The following is a 27,281-nucleotide window of genomic DNA, read 5'->3' as shown; positions in this document are numbered from 1 at the left end:
ACCTATAATAAGTGCTCAAGAAACGATAGCTTAAGAAGAGGATGCGGTGGGTAGGAGAGAAAAGAGGTAACACTAAGAACTTAGAGTTAAAAATTGACCATAAAGAAACTTTGAATTTTATGCAATTTATGAGACTTGTAACTTAGAATTAGGAGGACACAGAAATTAGACGACTCGTGTTCGTTTGTAAGAAATGATGCTTTCCTTTGCTGTACTACTGAAACTAACACAACATTGTAAATCAATATAATCTGATAAATTTTTTTTAAAAAAGAAGGAAAACAAGAAGGCAAGAAAAAAAGAAATGATACCTTCAATTTTTTAAAAACTACTAACAGGAAGAAATTTATTTTAATTTGCTCTCTTTTTAAAGGAACTGCTGCTCTGTATCATGAGTTGAGTTAGTGCTGAGGGGGATTAATGTAGCTAGAAATGTTTCACTCTGAGTAAAGTACATTGAGTGGTAAATGCCTGAAAGTGTATAAACATTTTGAGAGTAGGGACTTTAACTTGCTTCCTTCACTGTCATCTCCCTAGCACATAGGGAGTGCTCATGTGAATGTTTGTGTGTGTGGTGTTCATGAACACATGCTAAGAAAGAAAAGGGCACTCCCTTCTGTCTGAGGATATTTCTATGGCACTGTGTGTCCTGACCACTCTTTAAAATTCCAAGAAAAAAAATACAGAGTGGGGAAAGTCATTTTGGTTATTGGGAAAGTAAGAATTTTGGCAGGCTGTGTTTGTGGAACAAAATGGTCTGAAAATTGTTGAATATGGTTTATGATTGGCAACTGATCTACTAATTCTGTCTCAGTGATTCAAAGCAAACTCAGTTCTTCTTATAGACTCCTTTGAATTCAGACATGGTGAGGCATGAATGAAATTTTCCTCTAATATTTATCCTTCACTGCCTTCAGCTTCTGACAATACTCTGTGTTACACATGATGTTCTGTTTCTCACCTTTTTTAATGCAAAATCATATTTTTGAATTCTTTCCATGTTGTTATATAAAGATCTAGCCAACTTATTTTGCCTTTTACACAATATTCCATCATGTGTTTTTACTATATTTGATTCATCCATTTTCCTATAGATGGAAACCTGGGTTGTTTCCAATTCTTGGCCACAAAACCAGCTTTCGTCAGAATCTCTTATATTCTGATGTCTATAGTATATTTTCAAGAGCAAATTACGAACCTTGCATCATTTCCCAAATCCATTTGGCCATGCTTTGTTTCTGGGGAGCTTGTGGAAATACTGTTCTATGGAATATAGTTTGAGAAACTCTAGGTTAGAGAAGTAACATATGAGTTAAACATGCATTTTTACTTTGAGAATGAACTTTGTTCATGGGACAAAAATAATGTCCCATGAACAAATGATAAATCTGAATGCATGAATTATTTAGGAACAATAGTATTACTTCATATATGTGCAATAAAATATAGCAGACAATAATGCCAGTTCTGTGTAGAATATAGTACGATATAATTTCAGATATAGGCAAATATAATATGGTATAATTTCAGATATAGGCAAAAACAACAGCTACAAAGCAAAAAGAACATCGGGCATGTTATATATTGAGCAAATTCTAACAATCTCACTCAGAAAAATAAATGATTCTAATTAATTATACCTTTTAAAAAATGTTTTTGGTATTAAAGTTAAAGTTTAGGGAAAGTGAACCATTCACATATTGTTACAACAAAGATTTATTGAATATCCTCGATTTGTCAGAAACTCTGCTAAGTCCTGAGGCTATAAAAATAAACAAGGGGGCTTCCCTGGTGGCGCAGTGGTTGACAGTCTGCCTGCCGATGCAGGGGACACGGGTTCGTGCCCAGGTCTGGGAAGATCCCACATGCCGCAGAGCTGCTGGGCCTGTGAGCCATGGACGCTGTGCCTTCGCATCTGGAGCCTGTGCTCAGCAACGGGAGAGGCCACAGCAGTGAAGAGCCCCGCGTAATGCAAAAATAAATAAATAAATAAACAAAGGTAACAAAATTGTCTTAAAGGATCATGCTGTTTATTTGGAGATGAGTACATAATTCAATTATTATGGAAAAATGCAGTAAGTGCATTGATAGACCTTGAACAAGGTATTATAGATCATTAACAAGGCAGTGCTTTAAAAATAAGTCAGGCAGATAGGATAGGGAAGAGTATTCCTGGTAAAGGAAATAGTATGTGAAGGAAATAGAAAATAAGAGAGATGAGAAAATGGAAAGGTGGAGATAGAAACAGGAAGAAGTAATCTGTGTCAGATGCAATAGACATACTAAGAAGAAGGTATTAGAGAGGAAGAGTTATCTGTAAGTCAACAGTGCCTCTAAGCACATAAACTAATATTTCTTCCTGTGTGGCACTTTGGTGCTGGGTTTTGAGTGCTTATTAGTGATGAAAATTCCTGATATGCCTCAAATGTGAATTCTGAAAGATCTGTGAGGTCAAGTGCAACAACCATGCCTAAGTTATCTCCATATCTACAGCACTTAACATAGGGCCTGGTATGTGTAGATGCACAATAAATGTTGTATGTATGGATGGATAGTTAGAGAGATGATATGTTGGTGTTAATTGTTACTGTTGAAAAATTTGATGATTTTCCATTTTCAGTGAGAAGAAAGCAGTGTTGCAGAAATTAAAGAGTTTTGGAATCAAGGAGGATTATTTTTAGCTGTGTGACCATGAGCAAGTTATTCATCCATGCTAAGCTTCAGTATTCTCATCTGAAAAATAGGAAAGAGATGAAGTAATTCATATAAAATACTAAGTTCAGGGCAGAGCAAAGTGGCTCCTGCTCACAATGGTAGTTGCTATTTTTCAATGAGAAATAAAGCTAATTCATTGTGAAAGGACCATGTTTTAGATGGTTTGGATTTTAAAAGTTAAAACCTGTTTAAATTTGATGTGCTTAAAAGTAGGAAGCTCTGAAAAGTTTTGTGAGCTTGAGGAAAATATAATTTTTTAAAGACTGAGGAAGGACAAATTAGAAGGGGAAAGACTGTAATCAGGAGAGGAAAAAAACCCAACAATCTATTTCAGTCATCCACTATGAAACAGATGTCTGGATTCAAAACCCAGCTATACCATTGACAAAGTGTCTGACTTTTGAAATTTTATTTACTTCTCTAGGCTTCAGTGATTTTTTTAAAAAGATTTTATATTCATAGAACAGTTTTAGGTTCATAGCAAAATTGAAGGGAAGGTGCAGAGATTTCCCATGTACCCTCTGCCCCTACGGATAAATGGTCTCCACCATTATCTACATCCCCCTTCAGGGTGGTACATCAGCTACAATTGATGAAACTATATTGACACATCATTATCACCCAAAGTCCATAGTTTACATTATGGTTCACTTTGGGTGTTGTATGTTTATATGTTTGGACAAATGTTTAATTACATATATCTTCATCAAATATCATACAGAGCATTTTCACAGCCCTGAAAATCTTCTGTGCTCTATTCATCCCTCCACACCCCCAACACCTGTGGCAACCTTTCATCTTTTTACTGTCCCCATAATTTTTTTTTGTCCCCATAATTTTTTTTTTTCAAGAATGCCATATGGTTAAAATCATACAGTAGTAGCCTGTTTCAGATTGGCTTCTTTCACTTACTAATATGCATTTAAGGTCTCTCCATGTTTTTTCCTGGCTTGATAGTTTGTTTCTTTTTAGCGCTAGATAATATTCCATTGTCTGCATGTGCTACAGTTTATTTATCCCTTCACCTACTGGAGGGCATCTCAATTGCTTCCAAGTTTTAGCAGTTATGAGTGAAACTGCTATAAACGTCACGTGCAGGTTTTTTGTGCAGATGTAGTTCTCAGCTTTCTTTGGAGTGACATTACTTTGGAATGAAATACCATGGAGTGAGATTGCAGAATTGTATTGTAAGAATGTTTAGTTTTGTTTAGTGAGATTTTAGTATTGTGTTACAGAGTTTCATTACGATTAATGAGATAATTAATATAAATTGCTTGGCAGAGTGCCTGGCATATTGTAAGGGCTCAGTCAATGATAACTACCTTTACTGTTACTAGTATCTAGGAAAAGTTGATTTAAAAAATGCTCAGTTCATGTGATAGCATGGATGGAGGAGTAGGTACCGGAGAGAGAGATGTCAGTGAAAAACTGTAAAAACATTTGATGATTAACTCCAAACGAGGCATCTGCACCTGTTGCAGTCCTAGATATGCAGGATGTTCTTGTCTAACACTTGTTGCTCTGAATGGAAGGAGTACCCCATTTCCTAGTTCTCCACACTCCCTTTGGACTAATGAAGAAGAATCCTAAACGGTAATTATAAGTAATGATTATATAATTCTCCAGTTAAAAGAAAAAGGATTGCTAAATGCACTCCAAATCTGAACCATATAAACCTAATGGACATAGCCTCATCCACCAGAGAGCAGACAGCAGAGGCAAGAAGAAAGAACTACGATCCTGCAGCCTGTGGAACAAAAGCCTGTGGAACAAAAACCACATTCACAGAAAGATAGACAAGATGAAAAGGCAGAGGGCTATGTACCAGATTAAGGAACAAGATAAAACCCCAGAAAAACAATTAAATGAAGTGGAGATAGGAAACCTTCCAGAAAAAGAATTCAGAATAATGATAGTGAAGATGATCCAGGGCCTCAGAAAAAGAATGGAGGCAAAGATCGAGAAGATGCAAGAAATGTTTAACAAAGACCTAGAAATATTAAAGAACAAACAAACAGAGACAAACAATACAATAAATGAAATGAAAAATACACTAGAAGGAATCAATAGCAGAATAACTGAGGCAGAAGAAAGGATAAGTGACCTGGAAAACAGAATGCTGGAATTCACTGCCATGGAACAGAACAAAGAAAAAAGAATGAAAAGAAATGAAGACAGCCTAAGACCTCTGGAACAACATTAAATGCAACGACATTGACATAATAGGGGTCCCAGAAGGAGAAGAGAGAGAGAAAGGACCTGAGAAAATATTTGAAGAGATTATAGTCAAAAACTTCCCTGACATGGGAAAGGAAATAGCCACCCAAGTCCAGGAAGTGCAGAGAGTCCCAGGCAGGATAAACCCAAGGAGAAACACGCTGAGACACATAGTAATCAAATTGGCAAAAATTAAAGACAAAGAAAAATTATTGAAAGCAACAAGGGAAAAACAACAAATAACATACAAGGGAACTCCCATAAGGTTAACAGCTGATTTCTCAGAAGAAACTCTACAAGCAAGAAGAGAGTGGCATGATATATTTAAAGTGATGAAAGGGAAGAACCTACAACCAAGATTACTCTACCCGGCAAGGATCTGATTCAGATTCGACAGAGAAATCAAAAGCTTTATAGACAAGCAAAAGTGAAGGGAATTCAGCACCACCAAACCAGCTCTACAACAAATGATAAAGGAACTTTACTAAGTGGGAAACACAAGAGAAGAAAAGGACCTACCAAAACAAACCCAAAACAATTAAGAAAATGGTAATAGGGACATACATATCGATAATTACCTTAAACATGAATGGATTAAATGCTCCAACCAAAAGACACAGGCTTGCTGAATGGATACAAAAACAAGACCCATCTATATGCTGTCTACAAGAGACGCACTTCACCTAGGGACATATACAGACTGAAAGTGAGGGGATGGAAAAAGATATTCCATGCAAATGGAAATCAAAAGAAAGATGGAGTAGCAATACTCATATCACATAAAATAGACTTTAAAATAAAGAGTGTTACAAGAGACAAGGAAGGACACTACATAATGATCAAGGGAGCAATCCAAGAAGAAGATATAGCAATTATGAAAATATATGCACCCAACATAGCAGGCCCTCAATACATAAGGCAACTGCTAACAGCTATAAAAGAGGAAATCGACAGTAACACAATAATAGTAGGAGACTTTAACACCTCACTTACAGCAATGGACAGATCATCCAAAGGGAACATTAATAAGGAAGCACAAGCTTTAAATGACACAGTAGACCAGATTGATATTTATAGGACATTCCATCCAAAAACAGCAGATTACACTTTCTTCTCAAGTGCACACGGAACATTCTCCAGGATAGATCGCACCTTGGGTCACAAATAAAGCCTGAATAAATTTAAGAAAATTGAAATCATATCAAGCATCTTTTCTGACCACAACACTATGAGATTAGAAATCAATTACAGGGAAAAACCGTAAAAAACACAAACACAAGGAGGCTAAACAATACGTTACTAAATAACCAAGAGATCACTGAAGAAATCAAAGAGGAAATCAAAAAATACCACAGACAAATTACAATGAAAACATGATGATTCAAAACCTATGGGATGCAGCAAAAGCAGTTCTAAAGGGAAGTTTATAGCTATACATGCCTACCTCAATAAACAAGAAAAATCTCAAATAAACAATCTAATGTTACACCTAAAGGAACTAGAGAAAGAAGAACAAACAAAACCCAAAGTTAGTAGAACAAAAGAAATCATAAAGATTGGAGCAGAAATAAATGAAATACAAACAAAGAAAACATTAGCAAAGATCAATAAATCTAAAAGCTGGTTCTAGAGAAGATAAACAAAATTGATAAACCATTAGCCAGACTCATCAAGATAAACAGGGAAAGGACTCAATACAATTAGAAATGAAAAAGGAGAAGTTACAACAGACACTGCAGAAATACAAAGCATTCTAAGACACTACTACAAGCAACTCTATGCCAATAAAATGGACAACCTGGAAGAAATGGACAAATTCTTAGAAAGGTATAACCTTCCAAGACTGAACCAGGAAGAAATAGAAATATGCACAGACCAATCACAAGTAATGAAATTGAAACTGATTAAAAATCTTCCAACAAGGAAAAGTCCAGGACCAGATGGCTTCACAGGTGAATTCTATCAAACACTTAGAAAAGAGCTAACACCCATCCTTCTCAAACTCTTCCAAAAAGTTGCAGAGGTAGGAACATTACCAAACTCATTCTATGAGGCCACCATCACCCTGATACCCAACCCAGACAAAGATACTACAAAGAAAGAAAATTACAGACCATTATCACTGATGAATATAGATGCAAATATCCTCAACAAAATCCTAGCAAACAGAATCCAACAGCACATTAAAAGGCTCATACACCATGATCAAGTGGGATTTATCCCAGGGATGCAAGGATTCTTCAATATATGCAAATCAATCAATGTGATACACCATATTAACAAATTGAAAGATAAAAACCATATGATCATCTCAATAGATGCAGAAAAACCTTTTGACAAAATTCAACACCGATTTATGATTAAAAAACTCTCCAGAAAGTGGGCATAGAGGGAACCTACCTCAACATAATAAAGGCCATATACGACAAACCCACAGCAAACATCATTCTCAATGGTGAAAAACTAAGCATTTCCTCTAAGATCAAGAGCAACACAAGGATATCCACTCTCACCACTATTATTTAACATAGCTTTGGAAGTCCTAGCCATGGCAATCAGAGAAGAAAAAGAAATAAAAGGGATACAAATTGGAAAAGAAGAAGTAAAACTGTCCCTGTTTGCAGATGACATAAGAGTATACATAGAGAATCCTAAAGATGCCACCATGAAACTAATAAAGCTAATCAATGAATTTGGTAAAGTTGCAGGATACAAAATTAATGCACAGAAATCTCTTGCATTCCTATACACTAATGATGAAAAACTTGAAAGAAAAATTAAGGAAACACTTCCATTTACCATTGCAAGAAAAAGAATAAAATACCTAGGAATAAACCTACCTAGGGAGACAAAATACCTGTATGCAGAAAGCTATAAGACACTGATGAAAGAAATTAAAGGTGATACCAACAGATGGAGAGATATGCCATGTTCTTGGATTGGAAGAATCAATATTGTGAAAATGACTATACTACCCAAATCCATCTACAGATTCAATGCGATCCCTATCAAATTACCAATGGCATTTTTTACAGAACTAGAACAAGAAAGCTTAAAATTTGTATGGAGACACAAAAGACCCCTGAATAGCCAAAGCAGTCTTGAGGGAAAAAAACGGAGCTGGAGGAATCACTCTCCCTGACTTCAGACTCTACTACAAAGCTACAGTAATCAAGACAATAGAGTACTGGCACAAAAACAGAAATATAGATCAATGGAACAGGATAGAAAGCCCAGAGATAAACTCACGCACCTATGGTCAACTAATCTATGAGAAAGGAGGCAAGGATATACAATGGAGAAAAGACAGTCTCTTCAATAAGTGGTGCTGGGAAAACTGGACAGCTACATGTAAAAGAATGAAGTTAGAACAATACCTGACACCATACATGTAAATAAACTCAAAATGGATTAGAGACCTAAATCTAAGATCGGACACTATAAAACTCTTAGCGGAAAATATAGGTAGAGCACTCTTTGACATAAATCACAGCAAGATCTTTTTTGATCCACCTCCTAGAGTAATGGAAATAAAAACAAAAATAAACAAATGGGACCTAATGAAACTTAAAAGCTTTTGCACAGCAAAGGAAACTATAAACAAGACAAAAAGACAACCTTCAGAATGGGAGAAACTATTTGCAAATGAATCAACGGAGAAAGGATTAATCTCCAAAATATATAAACAGCTCATGCAGCTCAATATTTAACAAACAACCCAATCCAAAAATGGGCAGAAGACCTAAATAGACATTTCTCCAAAGAATACATACTGATGGCCAAGAAGCACATGAAAAGCTGCTCAGCATCACTAATTATTAGAGAAATGCAAATCAAAACTACAATGAGGTATCACCTCTCACCAGCTATAATGGGCATCATCAGAAAATCTACAAAGAGTAAATGCTGGAGAGGGTATGGAGTAAAGGGAACCCTCTTGCACTGTTGGTGGGAATGTAAATTGATACAGCCACTATGGAGAACAGTATGGAGGTTCCTTAAAAAACTAAAAATAGAATTACCATATGACCCAGCAATCCCACTACTGGGCATATACCCAGAGAAAACCATAGTTCAAAAAGACACAGGCACCCCCAATGTTCATTGCAGCAGTTTACAATAGCCAGGACATGGAAGCAACCTAAATGCCCATCGACAGACGAATGGATAAAGAGATGTGGTACATATATACAATGGAATATTACTCAGCCATAAAATGGAACAAAGTTGGGTTATTTGTAGAGACATGCATGGACCTAGAGACTGTCACACAGAGTGAAGTAAGTCAGAAAGAGAAAAACAAATATCGTATATTAATGCATATATGTGGAATCTAGAAAAATAGTACAGATGAACCAGTTTGCAAGGCAGAAATAGAGACACAGATGTAGAGAACAAATGTATGGACACCAAGAGGGGAAAGTGGCTGGCAGGGGCAGGGGGTTTGGTGGTGGGATGATTTGGGAGATTGGGATTGACATATATACACTAATATGTATGAAATTGATAACTAATAAGAACCTGCTGTATAAAAAAAAAAAAAAAGAAACCTGATTAACAGGTCAAAATGGTATAGTGCAGAAGCACTGGACACACAGTCTGGAGAACTGTGTTCACAGCATAATTCACTCTCTATGGGTTGTGAGCTTCATGAACTTCAACTTATATCTTGATAATTCAGTTTCCTCAGCCATAAAATGGGAATGTGACTCCCTCACTATTTATTTAGAGAGCAAGATGAAATAATGAATGTGAAGATAGTGCCTGAAATTTGCTAGAAAGTTAATAAATGTAAGACTAATCTTAATACATGGAGTCACTAAATAGTTTGCTCAGAATCAGTGCCATGATAGTGAATTAAAAATGCAAAGTCTCTGTCACCAATAACATCTTGACTAATTTCTGTCGTTGGTTATGAACACATGATTGTTTCAGTGCACTTACAGATTTATATTTTCTTTTTTCACTAAGCATAAAAGCATTTTTCTCTATTATAGAAAGTTTTGATGACAAATACATAGCAGAAAGCTAAAAACAAAATTCACTGATAATTTTACCACCTGGAAATATGTAATGTTAATATTCTGAAATATTTCCTTCTGATCTTTTTTTCTTTCTGTAGATAGCAAGCTAAATCTCTAGAAAGATAAACCAGATACATGTTTTGTTTAAAAATGGTATGATGTTAAATGTACAGATTTGATTAATATTTTGCCTTATAATATTCATGAGTATAGGATTAATTTTAAATATATATGTTAATAATATACAACGCAGAATCTTTGTTACTTTCTTCTTTTCTCCATCAAAACTATGCCATTTATATGAAGAAAATTTTTTTATGGAAGTGTTTATTGTTTTCTACTTGTTGCTTATTTCCATTCTCCACTTAAATAATATACTCAGAGAATATCAACATTTAAGCAGGCACCAATCAGAGGAGAAAACATTTATCTGTAATGCCAGCCAAATGTAACAATGAACTCTTTCATCTTGATTCTACACTAAGTCTACTCTGAGGTCTTTGAAGTACCCACTTGGTTTGAAGCCACTCAGAGAAACTTAGCACAATAAGTGGTTTGAAGCAAATAAAAATATAAACCCTAAACCTTTCCCAGCTTTGCATAATCATCATATTCATTTACTTCTTGCTAAATTTGCCTTTGTGGAGATTAGGTTAACCAAACTTGTCTCCTCATTTTGCTTTTCTTTTTGATCTTCTGACAGTGCTTTCCCAGCCTGGTGCCAAATTTTCCCAAATATTCACATGCATTTGACAAGCATCAATTTTATTACTGAGAATCACTGTAAAGAATTTAATGTTAATATGGATCTATTACTATTTACTATTTTTCAAAATTATTTAAAAATATTTGTTTGTAAGTTGGAGTAACGGAATAGTTGAATTAAGTGTCTTACCCTTCTTTTTAAGCAAACTTTATTGTGTCTAAATGCATAAATTAATAAGAGAATCTTAGATAATGTTATCAAGTCTTAGATACGTTTATTATTTTGTAAGATACAAGTGCATTCTCTTTCTTCCTCCTATTAAATAAGTAAACTTCTTAATCTCTAAATAGTTTATTTAAGATTTTTTTTTTTTTGATTGTTGGTGGTGGTTGTTGGTTTTTCTTATGACGTAGTATGCTCAGTCTAAACATTGCTATCTGGAACGAGAGTATGAGATCTTTGGAGTTGTTCACAAAATTAGCCAAATTTAAATTATTCTATATTATCAATATGCTATCATACTAATGTTAAATTCAATATGATGTATCTGATACATTTTGAAATATATTTTATACACTCATCTGAGCAGCGTATATATGTATTTGTTAAATACCGTGTACTAGCATTTTTTTAAAGTTGGAACCAAGTTAATTTAATAACAGCAATGTACATATAAATAACAGCAATGTATAGTCATCTAGGCCATGTTTTCTATTCTCTACACTCAAAAGTTTATATTTTGATTTTTTTTTCTTCCTGCTGGAATACATTTTTTTAATCTGGAATATGTCTTCAAAATTTTTTATTCCTCTTTCAGGAATTTGCTGCACTGACAAAAGAATTAAATGCCTGCAGAGAACAACTTCTAGAAAAGGAAGAAGAAATTTCTGAACTTAAAGCTGAAAGAAACAATACAAGAGTAAGTATAAAACTGCCTTTGCTTGGAATTAATTCCATGTATAGCTCAGTGCCTTATCTCTAGTATACTCATAGAAATATAAGCCTTTAAAAACTTGAGGAAGACTTTAAGCAGACGCCAACTCATGGTCTGTTACTTAAATTAAAGAAGAATTTACTGTACTACAAAAGTCAAAACAGGAAGACAGGAAACCTAAATTACAGTCTCGGCTACTAAATCATTATGTTGCCTTAAAAAAAGTTAGTATTTCTTCTGGTCTTTGCTTTATTCGACTTTAAAAAGAAGAGTTGTATTTCAATAGTGAGTTTCAAACTGTTGCATTGGAATAGGTGGGCAATGATACTTCAGAAGCTGGTGGTGGGTGATGGGGGAGGGCAATGGGTTTGAGAGGGGAGCATGAGTTTTGACTTTGGGGTGCTATGAGGGCATGACCTAACATTCATCCTCACCTCACCCCAGAAAAATAACAATTTTTTAAAAGGTGTTAAAAACATAAAACCACTGGAACAGGACTCTCCTAATTAAAAGAGGCATACCTTTTCTGTTTTAGAGGATCATTAAGGAGACTTCCAGTTCTGATATGGTGATTTTATGAACCTGATGGAATTTACAGTATTCTGTTCTTGGAAACCCATGTATTTGTTTAATCTCATAACATGCCATGTAACATTAAAGTTTAAAATTTCATCAAAGATGCTATATTTTCTAGTTCAGAAGGAAAATTCACTAAATTTCATAAAATACATAAATCGCCATATTACCCATAAATAAGAGAAGTTTCTTTAGTAAAAGAATGTAGAGAAAAACCACTTTGGTGTGATTATAGTTCAATCTCAATGTGAAGTAGGTGAAAATATTTTAAGTGTTAGAGCTATGGCAGATTCATGCTGAGAAGGTAAGTTACAGTTAACTGTATATTCATTGCATGCTTGGTCTTAGAGAGTAATATAAAAATGACAGCTCCACAAACAGTCAGCTTGTGCCCCTGGAATGAGCTTGTGACCATGGAATGAGAGATACCATTGCATGCATAATAGTTATATGATCAAACTCAGTTTCTTATTTTTCAGGGTCTTACTTTATGGTAAAGAGAATCCACAGGGTATGTACGTAAGGAATTGGTTTTCATTGAGACTTTGATGAGCCAGTCACATGGACTGCCTCTTATAGGACATAACAAGAGCAATTTAGATCGTGTTATCAGGTGTCAGATTATTTTTTTCTGTTTCTTTCTCCCTCTATATATTTTTCCCACCCTTGATTTTTAAATTATACTTTTTCCATACAAATTTAAAATGTATTTCTGCCATGAGATTTATTCTGCCCTATTTCACTATTTTCTATTTTAATGCTTTAGGCAACATTCCCAAGTGTAACTCAATATAGCCAAATGTAAAAGCAGGAACAGGAAGCTAAAAATGGAGGGAAATGCAAACTTCCCAGTAGACTTCCAACTAATCTTATTTAAAATGCACAAGAAACTCTTTTATTAGCCATGTATGTATTTCTCCTTTATACAGCCCTTTAACCCTTTCTACAGCCCTATGAGGGAAATACAATTATCCCCTTTTTACAGATGAGGCAACTGAGCTCAGAAAAGGGCAGATCGCTTACCAGAAATCACACAGTTAGTAAATAGCAGGGAAGGGATTTGAAAGCTAAGACAAACTAACTCCAGAGCCTGTGCCCTTAGCCATGAGGAAGAAACTCAAAGATTTACTACAGTTTAGGGGAAACATTGCCTAAGAGTAGACCACTGTAGTATGGAGTGCGTTATGCCTTCTTGATTGTGACTAATTCCAGAGACTGGGAGGTTTGGCAACAGCATCCTCACAGCTTTCATCACATTACACCCCATGAAGCTTGGAACTACCTGTCGTTATTGCATCTGCAAAGGAATTTGGGGTAACAAAGAAAGCAAGGCAAGCTGTACTTGAAATACCCATTCAGGAATCAAAGTGAGAGAAGTACAAATATTAAGTTCCAATAGGGTAATAGAAAATGAAGCCATTGATTTTTAAACATGAACCATAACTACTTTGAAAACATGAATCAAGCTGGAAAACATTTTTCTACCTTTCCTAAAGCAATGATGTGGAGGATTTTTGTTGTTCATTATGTCAAGGAAAATAGATTTATGAAACCTTCCTTGTGCAAAATATTGATTATATAATAACTTCTTAAGTTACATAACCACCTCTCACCCTCCCCCACCACCCCAAAAATACCCAGGGCTGAAAATCAGGCCACCTTCTTTCTTCCTCCATAATGCCCTATTAAATTGAGAACATCCAAATAAAATCATCCTAATGTTATTCATGATTATACAAAAATAAAAACTTCATAAATTGTAGTGGGTATTTACAGAAACATTCAACCAAGCTTTATTGTTTAATGTTTCCATACTACCAAAAATGTAGAAAAAATGATGAAACAAATTTTATTATTCCTAAAACTTCTCTGACCATACCTAGGCAAGTTATACTTACAGAAAACAGCATTCCTGCCATTATTTCAACATCCTCAGATTGACTACTAAAACTTATGTTTTGGCAGAATTACCTGAATTAATCAAAAAGTAAAGGAAAACCAGAAATATTAATTATTTCTTAATATCAGAGTAGACAAGTTTTGTTGTTGTTTCATTGTTGTTTTGTTGTTTCAACTGTTTTTGTGCCTGAAGATCTCAAAGGATGGTTTATATTATTAACAGTGTTTCAGAATGCAACTATTGTATGACTTTGAAAGAGAAGTTAGGGTTTCAAGAGCTAGTCTTAATGTCAGTTATGAATCATTACACTGTAATTTCATCTCATAGGTTATAAACTAAAAAAAAGACAGTTATCTTTAGTTCAAATGAAAGACTGAATTTGAAACATTCCTTACTATGCCTTTTTGTTTTGATCCAAAATAATTATGTTAAATAAGTGTTCAAATTCAATCAGACACCTGCCATTAATAAAGAAAAGCTTCCCATTCTTGACAAACCTGTTTATACAAGTTAACAGATTCCCTCCAAACTTATTTCCTCGATGAGTAGAACATACAATCCAGTTGAGAAAGGAATACCCTAGTAGTTGAAAGCAGGTGAAGATATGTGCGTGCGTGTATGGATTCATGTATATATATTTATGAAAGTGCTACAACAAGATATGACTGATACAAGAGTGAATAAGATAGGACATATACCCTCCCAACAGCTATTTCAATGTGGGACTCAAACACATACTTAAGAAGACACATAGGTTATCTAAAGCATACTTGAGAGTAAAGGATGCTGAGTGGACTGATCATGAAAGCAATCAATTTGAAGGTTTTCATTTTCAGATGTTAGTATTGTGTTATGTGACCATATTACAGAGGCCAAATTAATTTACAGAGCAGAATGCATTTCTACTTGAAAGCTGTATGTGTTTGAAAATAATTGCACACAAGGTTATGTTGAATTCATATCTAATGGAAAGATTTATAGTTTTAGAAATTTAGCTTAAAAATTCCCAGTGAGGCAGTATGTGTATATGCATATACAATATTATATGTTTGTGTGTATACATATATAGGCTGTGGTCATTTAAAGTGAATTCCAACATAGATGAATGGCCACTCACATGGTCCCTGCAGTCCTTTGAGTGTACCAAAGAGAGTGCCTTCTGCAAGATTTATGAAACATTCGATTAAAGTTTGGCTCCCAGCGAAGGTGTACAAAGTAGTAGACTGTTAGTGGCATCTTAGGTAAGTTCCTTTTTATTTTTATTTTCACTTGAAGTTTAAAGCTATAGAAACATGCTAGATTAGGACATTTTTGGCCACATTCTCCAATATACATAATGTATATTCATTATTAGTTCAATTCAAGTACTAAGCATATATTATATAGAATATTTTCCTAGGCATCGAGGAGTATTCAGAATAAATTTTTAAGCCCTTAAGGAGTCTGTTTTATATGAATAAAAACACAATTGGTTTTATTGTTATATGGATGAGAGTTCCTAATTGCACAAAACAACACAGTTTGCTATTTTAATCAAGAAGGCATTAATTAAAGCATATAAGAAATCTCTAAACTGAACTTCCAGGCACAATTTCTAGGACCATGTTTCTTAGCTTTGTAAGTTTATTTTACACCCCAAGTCCCAGAAACATGCAGCGTCTGCTAATACCTGTGCCAGCAAAATCGATGCCCCATGCCCAGAATGTTTCCTCATCTGGATCCCCTCAGAATCTGTCCTGTGCAGGGAGCTCTGGCTGGCCGGCTCTTAAGTCACATGTCTGCCACCTGGTGGTAAACATGCCTGAGAAGTGTTCCTTGAATCCTACTGTGGGAAGATGGCATTCAGAACGTGGAGACCTAGCAAACGTGGAGGGTATATTCAAAAGATTTGGGGCAACCTGAAATGGCAGTCTGCACTACCACCCAGATTTTTATCATACCCTTTTTTCATATTAAAATTCTAAGTAGCAGCAATACTGATATGTATCTACCCAACAATACAAATAGACTTCTTAAACAAAAATAAAATCACCCTTTATCAAAAAAGAAGGTTCATAACCTCTAGTTAACTGCATCCAGCTTCATCCAGCTTCATGGGGTTCTTCAGTGTGTACAGTCTTACTCTCATTAAATCACAATCTTATCTTAATATTCTGTAACCTATGGACTACTTTAAATGTTCATCAGAATCAACATAACCAATATAAAATAGAGTAAAAGGGTAAAAATATAACAAGAAAATGGGAAAATAATATATACTATGTGTATGATACAATAAAAATAGATCCTATTTTCTCCAACTGGTTACAAAGTCCTATTGGCAAATATAAATTCCAATTCTAAACCTTGATTCCTGGACCTGGGTCTATACCCATATATATCGGGTCTGAAACTGAGAGAAACTGAACCTTACTTCCATCACTAATTCTGAGTGTATACTAATTCCAGGATGATAGCATCCCAACCTATCAATGTGTTACCTCTCAATTTAAATTAAAATAGAGTCTTCCTTGGGTCACTTAACCTTTCTTTAGGATCATCTGCTTCTGAACGATGTGATAGCATGGTGAAAACAGGGCTGGGAGCATCGGTCAATCGCATTCGCCCTTTCACTGTAAGATGAGTTTTTTTGGGCAGAAGTAATATTGTGTATGATAACAGGATTTTAAGCAAAAATCTAATAAGATGGTGTTGCTGGTAGAGGCAGAGCCATTAGATAAGGCAAATCCATATCCAGAAAAAGTTTTTATTATAGTAGCAAAAGACAGCTGCCTCCCTGATGGAAAGGGTTTGATGCAATCTGCTTGATTCAAGATGAGTAGTTTGTTTCTAGGTATATTGCACCATGTCAGGACTTCAAGGTTGATGGCTACAGCAAGTAAATTGGCTATTCAGCTGGGGTGGTAACCCTATCAACCTTAATGATGAGAGGCCCATTTTGTCTCAATGAATAACTTCTATCCCAGAAACCATGGTCACTATTTTATGCCCATTGAGCAAATGCTGTGGTGGCCAAAGAAATAAGTCAATACCCAGAGGATGAATCATTTTGTCTACTAGATTATTGAACGCGTTTATACCAGTGGGTACCAAAGATATAGTCCTAGTTTAGAGCTAATAGCCAAAACAGTTTTGTATTCTATTTTCCTTAGCTGTTACCATGCTACATTGTCACAGGTCCCTTTAGGGAAGATTTTCTGATTATCTATTGCTTTATGATAAACTACCCCCAAATTTAATGGCACAAACAATATTTTACTATACACACAGTTCTATGGGTCAGGGATTCAGAAAGGACACAGTGGTGACAGCCCTTCTCTGCTCCATAAGGTTTGGGCTCTCAGCTGGGATGACTTGATGGCTAGTGACTGGTAGATGATTTATTTTTATCAGAAAAAGCAAAAAGCACTGATATATACTGTTTGTTAATTTCTGTGGTGTTAATACTCCCACGGTGGCTGTTTTCAAACTTCCAACATGTCACTAAATGCAGAGTTGGGAAAAGATGCACAGTAATGAACCATTATATAGTATTTTCTGCTATCAAATACCATTGAAGTAAACAACCCTATAGGCATGAGTAATAGTATAATATAGTAAGATAATTAGGAAGTGATATATTTTGAGCGTTCACTATCTTTTAAAAACATTTTATTAAATCATAAGCTTACATAATTTAAGCTTCAACAATAACTGTGCTTAACTACCAGCTCACAAGATTTCTGAAAATTATCCTCTCTCACAAGATAGAATGGACCAGCTTTAGCATATGATTTTCAGGTGGTGACTCAAATATCTGGAGGCTGAAAGATCTACTTGTGAGATAACTCCTTTGCTCTTGTGTCTAGCACCTGGGCTGGAGTGACTGAAGGACAGACAGATTTAACTGGGACTTTATATCTGAGAACCTCCATATGACCTCTGTGGCACAGTGGTCTCAGACTCGTGAGTTTTGCGTGATGGCTCTGGGACCTAAGAACAAGTACTCCAGTGAACTAGATGGAAACTGCATTGCCTTTTAGGACCTAGACTCAAAAGTCACAAATTGTCACCGTCACCATACAACACAGGTTGATCAAAAGAGTCACAGGCCCAACCAGATTCAAGAGGGGGGAACATAGGCTATGTTTTGCCAGGCACCTACTTAATGATTGAGTCATACATGGTTGTCAAGACAAATAAGATGACACTTATCAGTGAAGCAGGGCGACCCATTGGAATTTGGTGGATAAAGTAAATCAGATTCATCTGAAACTTTCTAAATTTCCTTTCTCTAATTCTTGGTGGTACCTTTTTATTTTCACAGTAGTGCCAACATTTCCAAATAAGACACCTGGCAAGGCTCTGGATTCATCATACATTGTAGTTTAATGACCTCTCCTAGATCAGGCTCTTTATCTTTTTTCCGTTATGTCTTGGGACCTCAATAAGAGGCTGTTATGAGCAGCCGTAACAACTGTTGAGTTCTCTGAGCCTTGACCTAAAATTTAAAACCTTATGCTTGTCATTTTCTTTCTTTAAACTCTTCAATGCAACTCAAAGCACCCAGCTCACCTCATTGTCCTTATATTCTTCCTGCCCTTCAAAATGGTCTTTTGTACATATGACTCAGTCCATCAAAGCCTTACTGTCAGAGACAGCCCATTTCAGGATAACTCAGGTGGTCACTTCAGCAGCTATCCATGAACCACGGGAGACAATGCCCCTTTTTTGACGTTAATCTACTTATTACTTTGTCAAATCTGTCTGGGTCAGATATCCCATATTCCCATTTGTCTGAAGAGTTGTTACTTATAGCCATAGCTGTTAAAAAACTACTGTTTTAATCAGGGTTCATTTATTCATTCAACCAAAAATTTATAAGCATCTACTATGCCAATCTTCTAGGCACTGAGAGATACAGCAATGGACAAAATAGGAAAAAAGTAAATAAAAACACTTCATTTCCTCATGAGCCTTATATTATGTTTTGGGAGACAGACTTAAACAAGATAAGTGTATAAAGTAAATAGTGAATTAGATATAGACAAATGCCAAGGGGGAAAAACAAACTGGAAAGGAGATATTTCGTACAGAGGGTGACTAGGGAAAGCCTTGTTGAAAGGTGAGATTTGACGAAAACCACGAAAGAGACAGTGGAATGAGATGGGCATGCATATGTCTGAAAGAGAGTGTTTTAGGCAGAAAAAAACAGCAAGCACAAAGGCCCTGATGTAATAGCATGGATGTCTGATAATGTTAAAACAACAAAACAAAACAACGCTACAAGGAAACCAAATCAGCTAGACTGGAGTGAGCAAGAAGAATAGGAGATGAGTTCAGAGAATTGAGATCCCTTTGGTACTTTTAAGGACTTTGGCTTTTACTTGAGCCAGATGAGAAGACCGTGAGGATTTGAGCAGAGGTATGAATGACCTGGCTTCCATTTTAACTTAAATAGTGTTTTGAGAATAACCTGATGGAAGGATGAAAGCAGGAGGACCAGTTAAGAAGCTACTATAATAATTTGTGGGAGATAATGGGTATTGGGCCCAGGTGGCAAGTGGGTGCAGTGGCAAGTGGTTAGATTCTGGAAGTTGTAGGAACATGGAAAAGGTTGATTTTAAAGACTGAACTATAAATTTTAAGATAGGTAAGAGAAAGTGAAGGCAAGAGTATGGTGAGAAGTAGTAATAAATTCCTACGATAAAGAGATTGAAGGTGCAAGTATTTTTAGAGTTTGAACATTTAAATAACTGAACTAAACTAATGATTTGTGAGTTGTATAATAAAAACTGAAATTAGTCGCATTTATTGATAACAGTAGAATCTATCATGAAACCATAACTGTGAGTTACTGAAATAGGAGGGAAATTGAGACCATTGGAGTACACAAAGTCTAGAAATTTAGATGCCAATATACTGGAGAAATCAGCATATTTAACTCATATATTTAAATGAGTTATCACTCACATATTTAAATGAGTTATCACTCATATATTTAAATGAGTTATCACTCATATATTTAAATGAGTTATAAAAATCACCAAGAATTACAACCGGGGTAACACTGGAAAAATGACAATAATCTAGTTGCTAAGACATTCAAGGAACAATGACCAGGGTATGGCAGATGACTGTTACAATGAAAGGTAGCAGTCAGTATGACCTGATGTACTGTCATAGCATTCTTACTTGCATATAACAGAATTCACTCTCTAGCTAGTTTAAGTAGACGACAGTGATTTTTAACAGTAATTAAGAAATTCTTACCCAAAACAATCTGTAGCCTAACCTTTCAGGAAAAAATTTTAGAACTTCACTGCAAAGCTGGTAAACAGATTTTTTCTCCTTTTCTGTGCAAAATCATGATTCCACCTCCCATTGAGCAAACTAGATACCTTCACCAACTTATTTATATGGCTTATAACTTATTTATACCACTCATTTCTTGCATGTGTGTAATTAATAGAACCTCTATGGCACCAAACACTGAGAATTGTAGTTCTTTGCACTCTATGTTGAGAAGGTGGGATTAACATTGTGAGAAATTGGCCAAATGTAAAGAGTGTGATTGAAAGATTTAGATAATCTCCAATAACAGATGTTCTTTATAGCTTCAATATAATACTCATATTGTGTTTCTTGCCTAGAGGGTACAGATTATATCTTATACAATTTTGTATCCTACCTACTCCCATGCAATATTAGAAGCTCAAATAGTTATTAAATTACTGTATAGATGAAGACATCTCTAATTTACAGAGAAACCAGTTTTCTTGTATTATGTCTTGTTTCTTTGTAAGTATATCATCTACCTAAAACATACATACATACATACATACATACATACATACATATACATATATATATATATATATATATATATATATATATATAAACTGTGTTAATTAGCTTAAGCTTTTAGGAAATAATGCCAATTAACCATGGCTGCAGATTTAGCTTTGATATAGGCCAGAATGTACACTGGGAAATTTACCTAATTTATCATTTTTTTCTATTCATTCAATAAATATTTTTACATATGCATAAATGCCAGGAACTGAGCCAATACTCAAATACAGAAAAGATCAAGACAGACATGGTGCCTATCCTCATGGAACTTATATTTCAATGAGGAAATAGAATGAAATTTAGTAAAACTATTATTAAGAAATTACACACATTATATGAAGAAATGAAGCAAGAGAATGAAATAGAGAGTTATGAAGACTTGGAAGAGAGAGACCTACAAATGCTTTACCTAGAGTAGTGGGCAAATGCTTTATTGAGAGGGTGATATTTAAACTGAGACTTAAAGGTGAGAAAGAGCTGACCAACTAAGGAGCCAAAGGACAGTATTTCAGGCAGAGGGTACAGCACGTGCAAAGGCTTGGAAGACTGAGGAACTGAAAGTAGGCTGGCATGGTTAGAGCAGAGTTTGCCAGAGAAAGACTAACAGCAGATAAAGTTGGAGAAATAGGCAAATCTCTATAACCTATGTGAAACAGCTTGGATTTAACCAATGCACACATGTATCTATAGAAATCAAGAGAGTAGAATACCATGAATATAATCAGAGATTGGTAAATAAAAGAAAAGCTCTTTGAAAATATTAATTGTATCATCTTCATATTGAAGAACTTTTAACATTACTTTGATGCTTACATATGACTCTGGCCGACTGATCTATATACCTTTAAGATCCCAGATATGTGTGGGTTTTTTTCTGTTAATAACAGGCAAAATTTTCTGACACATTGAACCATAATTAGTGACAGTGAATATAGCAAAATTAACCCATAAAGAACTAAGAAATGTGATACTAATATGTGACACTGAAATTAACAGTAGCATTGTTAAAAACAAAAATTTTCTTTACAGTATAAGCTTTAGGAAAAATCTTGAAAGAAAATAGTTTTTCTTTACTTCTTTCCACCTCAGTATCTTATATCTGCTTTTTACTTTATTGTTTCAGTAACTCCTGCTTATTTTGCCTAGACATCATTTGTTAGCCTATGCTTTTCACTAGCCTTCTGAAAATCTCTCCTCCTTACTAGTCATATATTATTCTTCACTAGTAAAACTTTAATAACTGATAACAGTTTTTTATTTTCTTTTCATATATCTTTGCTTTTAGTTGCAGAACTGACTTATAAAATAAAATGAAGGTGAAACTCCAATTCACAGAACATTTAAAAGCAAAATTTATCTGGGAAGAGTTAGAGCATAGAGTCTGGAACCAGAATGAAACATTGTTCACTGGACTTTCCCCTAGTCTCTATCATGGCACCAGACACTGACTAGTGAATATAGGTTCCAGAGTAGACAGTTTAAAAATTATGTCCTTTAACCTCTTTTCTCAAAATGACTATTGCTGGTCTCAGTTACTATATTCCAGTTGGCTGCATATATTTTTCTATTATGTAATCTAAGAATTTAATTGTGAATAAAATCATTAGTGTTACCACTATAATTGCTATAACAACCTATGATAACTATAATCACATTTAAAGCAACATGGTGATTATACTCATTTCCTTCAATTTAAAAAATTTAAATGATCAGATATAAGTGAAATTAATCTTGACTTTCAGTTCTATTCTCTAACAAAATCATCATGCTTTGTTCAATGTTCTTCAGTCATTATCCTATTGGAACATATTATGGTGTGTTCTAGTTCTCCTCAATTTAAACTGAAATTATTAAATCTTCTAAAAGAATGCATATAATTCACATTATATTTTAAATTCAGTAAATTGTTTCTTGATAGAAATGCAATTTACTTTTAATATACTTTATGAACCCTGGTTTATGAACTCAGATTTGTGCTTCATTGATGCTATCTGTAGTATAATCTGAGGTTATCATTAGATACTATATAAATCTGAAATCTAAAATGGAGATCATCTGTATGTATTAGTGACTTGTATCCATAAGATAATTACATTTTCTGTTAAACCCAATAGCTGTTACTGGAGCATTTGGAGTGCCTTGTGTCACGACATGAAAGGTCACTAAGAATGACGGTGGTGAAGCGACAAGCCCAGTCCCCCTCGGGAGTGTCCAGCGAAGTTGAGGTTCTCAAGGCGCTGAAATCTTTATTTGAGCACCACAAGGCCTTGGATGAAAAGGTATAGTATTGTGAAAGGATTGTTACAATTTTATGTCAATTATACTTCAATAAAGCTGAATTTTTTTTAAAAAAACTACTGGAAAAAAAGGTATAGTATTGACAAAAGATTTCAGGCTTAACTGTGCTTTTGTCATCAGCATCAAGCTCCTTGTCTTCATCCATGACTCTTACTGGCTGCTGAAGTCAGTCAGTTCAGAGGAACACGTCTGAACTACAGGAAAAATCACTAAAAAAAAAAAACGCACCCTGACTATTACATGTATATTGGTATTATTCATTATTCATTCATTATTCATCATTCATTATATTATTCATAACCATTTTCTTTTTTTAATACGTCTGAATCTATGGTTTATCAAGACTTCTATTACGGCACATGAGAGTCCTAGTCCAGATGGCCATTTGAAATTTAATATTGTCATTTAACCTTTCTGTTTCTCCCTCTTTCTCTCTCATTCTCTCCCCACCCCACAGTCTCTATCCTCCCTACCCCCTCTGAAGTGCATGGCTATAGATGCCAACATAGGAGACTATTAACTGACAATAAAACATATCTTGAAGTGTAAATTGGAAATACTTTAACCTTTAGAGATTCATATTAGAAGCATACAATTTTATTTTGGGGGTTTCTAATATCTTAGTTCTGAACACACATTTTTAAGAGTTTCTGCGGGTAACAGCATAAGGTATTAGTAGAAAAATCTGCTTTAGGTCTTTTTTAAAGTAACTGTAAGTTTCTCTTAGCTGTTACTCAAATAAGCTCTATGGACATTAATAAGCCAATATGATGATAATATTCTTTGGATATTAGTAAGGCTTATGACATCATTTCAATTCTGTAAAATTTCAAAGAATGAAATTTTTTAAATTAATGAGGCTTTAGGATTTTGTACAGTAGGAATTGGGGCACTTCATTGTAAAGTATCTGACAAGTTCTGAGCATTAAAATCCAAACTAAGGATTATTACTCAGTTATATATAGGTTTTGAGCATACAGACACTTTTTGCTCTATTTAATATTTATATACATATATATTTTTATCATCAGTCTTTCAGATGTTCTTAGAGCAGGGGATTTATGTGGAGTGTGTGCATAGCATATCTATAATTCTGTCTTCTAGATTATTAAGAAGAAATTGTATCTTATTTTTAATTTTAGTATGAGAGGCAACTAGTTTATGAATAATTTTGAGTAAAACAGAAATGTATATTATATAAAAATCCCTGATGAATATAATATCAACTAATATCAAATGTCAAATAATAATTTAATATATTTAATGTTTATTTTCATATTATATTTCATTTCTTATTACAAAACTGCATTATTAAGAATTTGCAAGACTTTACATTTATAGAATATCTATTATGTGTCAGACTCCTTGGCATATACTTAGCACACAAAGATAAATAAGACATTTTCTTTACAAATGAGGAGTTCATAGTTCTGGAGTTCACATGTCAATAAGAGGGAGTGGTAAGAAGAGATATATACGATGTGATATGGAGTCACAGGAAAAGTTGTGACTAATTTTTCCTGAAGAAGGATGAGAAAGTCAAGAATGTCTTCACAGAGGGGGTGAAATTTGGTCTGGGTATTAGACTGTGTAAGGATTTTTTAAGCAGACAAGTAAACATACTGTAAGCAATATGATCAATATGTGAACTAACCCAGAGCTTTGAAAAGAACATGGCCTGTTCAGAGAAAACTTAACAGTTTTGAGTGACTTGAATGAGGGACTTGAGAATGAGTGATTTGAGATGTTCCCTAGATGTGCTCCCACATCACTTAGGTGAGGGATGCTTTTATGAAAAAATGAATAGAAGGCAATAAACAGCATTTAGGACAAATAACCTAATGGGTGTGAGTACATTTAAGAAGAAAATGGTTGTAGTACAATTTAGGATCTAAAAGTAATTTAGTATATAGATGTTCAGTGAACTTAGCATAACTAAATGAAGTATTTCATACTGTGACCCTAGGAATTGTAATAGGGTTTAGTAACTCACCAAATGTGCCCTGGACATTGGTGAGTTTGGGGCAACAGAACTGATTATCAGCTAAGTAATACCTAACAGCCTGAAGGAAAAATATTATGATCTTGGGCTTTGGAGTTAGACAGACTTGGACAAGTACCTTAATTTCTCTTAGTCTGTTGTCTCTCCTTTTGAATGAAGAGAATAATAATACCTACCTAATAGCATTCTCTGACATGCAAAGCTCCTAGCCAGTACTTAGCATATGGCAAATGCTCAGTAAATGTTAATGAATGTTATTGTTAATGATAAATTTCAGCATTTGACAAAAATTTCAAACTAAGTGAAGATATTGGTATCACAATTGATTCACATGCTTATTTAAATTAACATTCATTTAGTTCTTAAGGGGTTAATATGTGCCTAAGCACCTTCATAAACAATTCCCCTAAGAATAGCTCACAGCTTCTTGTGTAGATCAGGAGAGGTGAGGAGACAGACATATGAACAAGTAATTACAATATTCTATTTTAAGTGCTATGGATATTATGTTAAAACATATGTGGAATATCAGAAGAAGATGCAATTAATCATATCGAGGGCAAGAAACTACCAACTTTACCACAGAAGGTTTAGAACACAGGAAGAGATAAATAAAATACAAAAGATTGAGCATAGCTGTGGACAGTTACAATGACTGGCAGTCTTCATTATTGATGTCCTTATTTACATATCCACTGAGTTGTAGGGTAGAATTTACACAATTATCTAAGACCAGCAGTGATTTTGACATAAGTCTCCAACATGTTTACCAATTCTGTGGGCTGGAGGAAATGAGAAGTATACATGTGTTTTTCAATCACTCAGATATCACTGAGTATTTTTTAAAAAGATATACTGGGTATGCATGGGAAATGTAACCAGAACACATGTTACATACACTCCACATATATTCCTGTGATCTAATTTCACAGTGCCCAAACTGGATTTAAATGTCTGCTCTAAGATTCCCTCACGATGCTTTCTGTTGCAGGATTGATAATTCCAAAATAAACCCCTGCCATACCTTAATTTAAATTTGAAATGTATGCTTTTCCACCCAAGTCCTTCTTTATCCTGCAACATACTCGTCATTCTTAGGGACTTATTTTAATCCTCAGGGATAACATTTCTCTTGAAACATCTTTTTTTGGGGAAAATTTTTTTCTCTTTATTTTTTCCATACCACTATAAAGAAAATAAGTGTAACAGATGAAATTAGAAATCAAAAATTCTAGATGTACATAAATATATTTAGGAGGTTATACTATAGCTCTATAAATAAGCAATCAATATATCTTAAAGACTATGTGGACAATAGATTAATTGAATGTAATTAAATAGCAAAAAACTAGAAAAAGTAAAGTATATAACCAAGGCCATCAACTGTGTACTTATATTTAGGAAAAAATTAAAACTATAGTTTTTTCTTGTCTAGATAACTTCAAAAGAACACCAAATTCAACAAGAAAAATAAGGATATTATGGCATTCTGCTGGTGCTGTGCTCAGAGCAGTGCAAAAAGCTGCAAGCCTTGTCAGAAATACTATTTTTTCTTATTACCAGTGGAGTTCCAGTTATATAGACAAGATAAAACGTTAGATTCCTTTATACTCTAGAAAGGTTACTCGTTTGGATCCTCCCTTTCTTTTTCCTTTACCAAGTTTAGCAGAGATTAGTGCAAGAGGAAGCAAATATGTTTCATTTATTTGAGTCTTACCCAAGAAATAAATACAGAGAGAATACTTCATTCTCATATAAATGTGAATAAAGCATTCATATCATAAATGTATTAATATTTGTAACATCAATTTTTACATTTATAACATGAATTCAAAATATATTCAGCAATTGTTTTTATTTTCTTGTGAAGAGAGTTTTAGGTTCATTACTTTGTATATAATATAATTTCAAGTTGCAAATGCTGTTATAAATGTATTCGGGGTGATTTTTCATATTGTTTGAAAAGCTTGATAATTTTTACTGCTCGAAGGCTCAATATAATAAGAATATACATGCTTAACTTGTGGTAAATTTGAAACAGTTTGGAACAGTTTCTGTGATTTTCAGTTTAACAA

The 27,281-nt window shown here is 34.4% G+C and overlaps 1 protein-coding gene across 13 annotated transcripts in view; it reads left to right on the top strand.

The window, feature by feature from the left end:
• PPFIA2 (PTPRF interacting protein alpha 2) overlaps positions 1–27,281 on the top strand; it is a gene marked incomplete at its 5' end in the record, with an annotated part of 476,541 nt that overhangs the window by 265,108 nt on the left and 184,152 nt on the right. For all 13 annotated transcript variants that reach the window (XM_082850009.1, XM_082850006.1, XM_082850004.1 and 10 more), the window contains 2 exons: positions 11,480–11,581; positions 23,021–23,185. In XM_082850009.1, coding sequence (XP_082706135.1) covers positions 11,480–11,581; positions 23,021–23,185 — 267 coding nt within the window. The remainder of the gene's footprint in view (positions 1–11,479; positions 11,582–23,020; positions 23,186–27,281) is intronic.

This window comes from Leucopleurus acutus, assembly GCF_964270905.1.
Source record: "Leucopleurus acutus genome assembly, chromosome: 11".
NCBI lineage: Eukaryota > Metazoa > Chordata > Mammalia > Artiodactyla > Delphinidae > Leucopleurus > Leucopleurus acutus.
The sequence above is the reverse complement of the archived record's forward strand: the minus strand, read 5'-3'. Positions and strand labels throughout refer to the sequence as shown.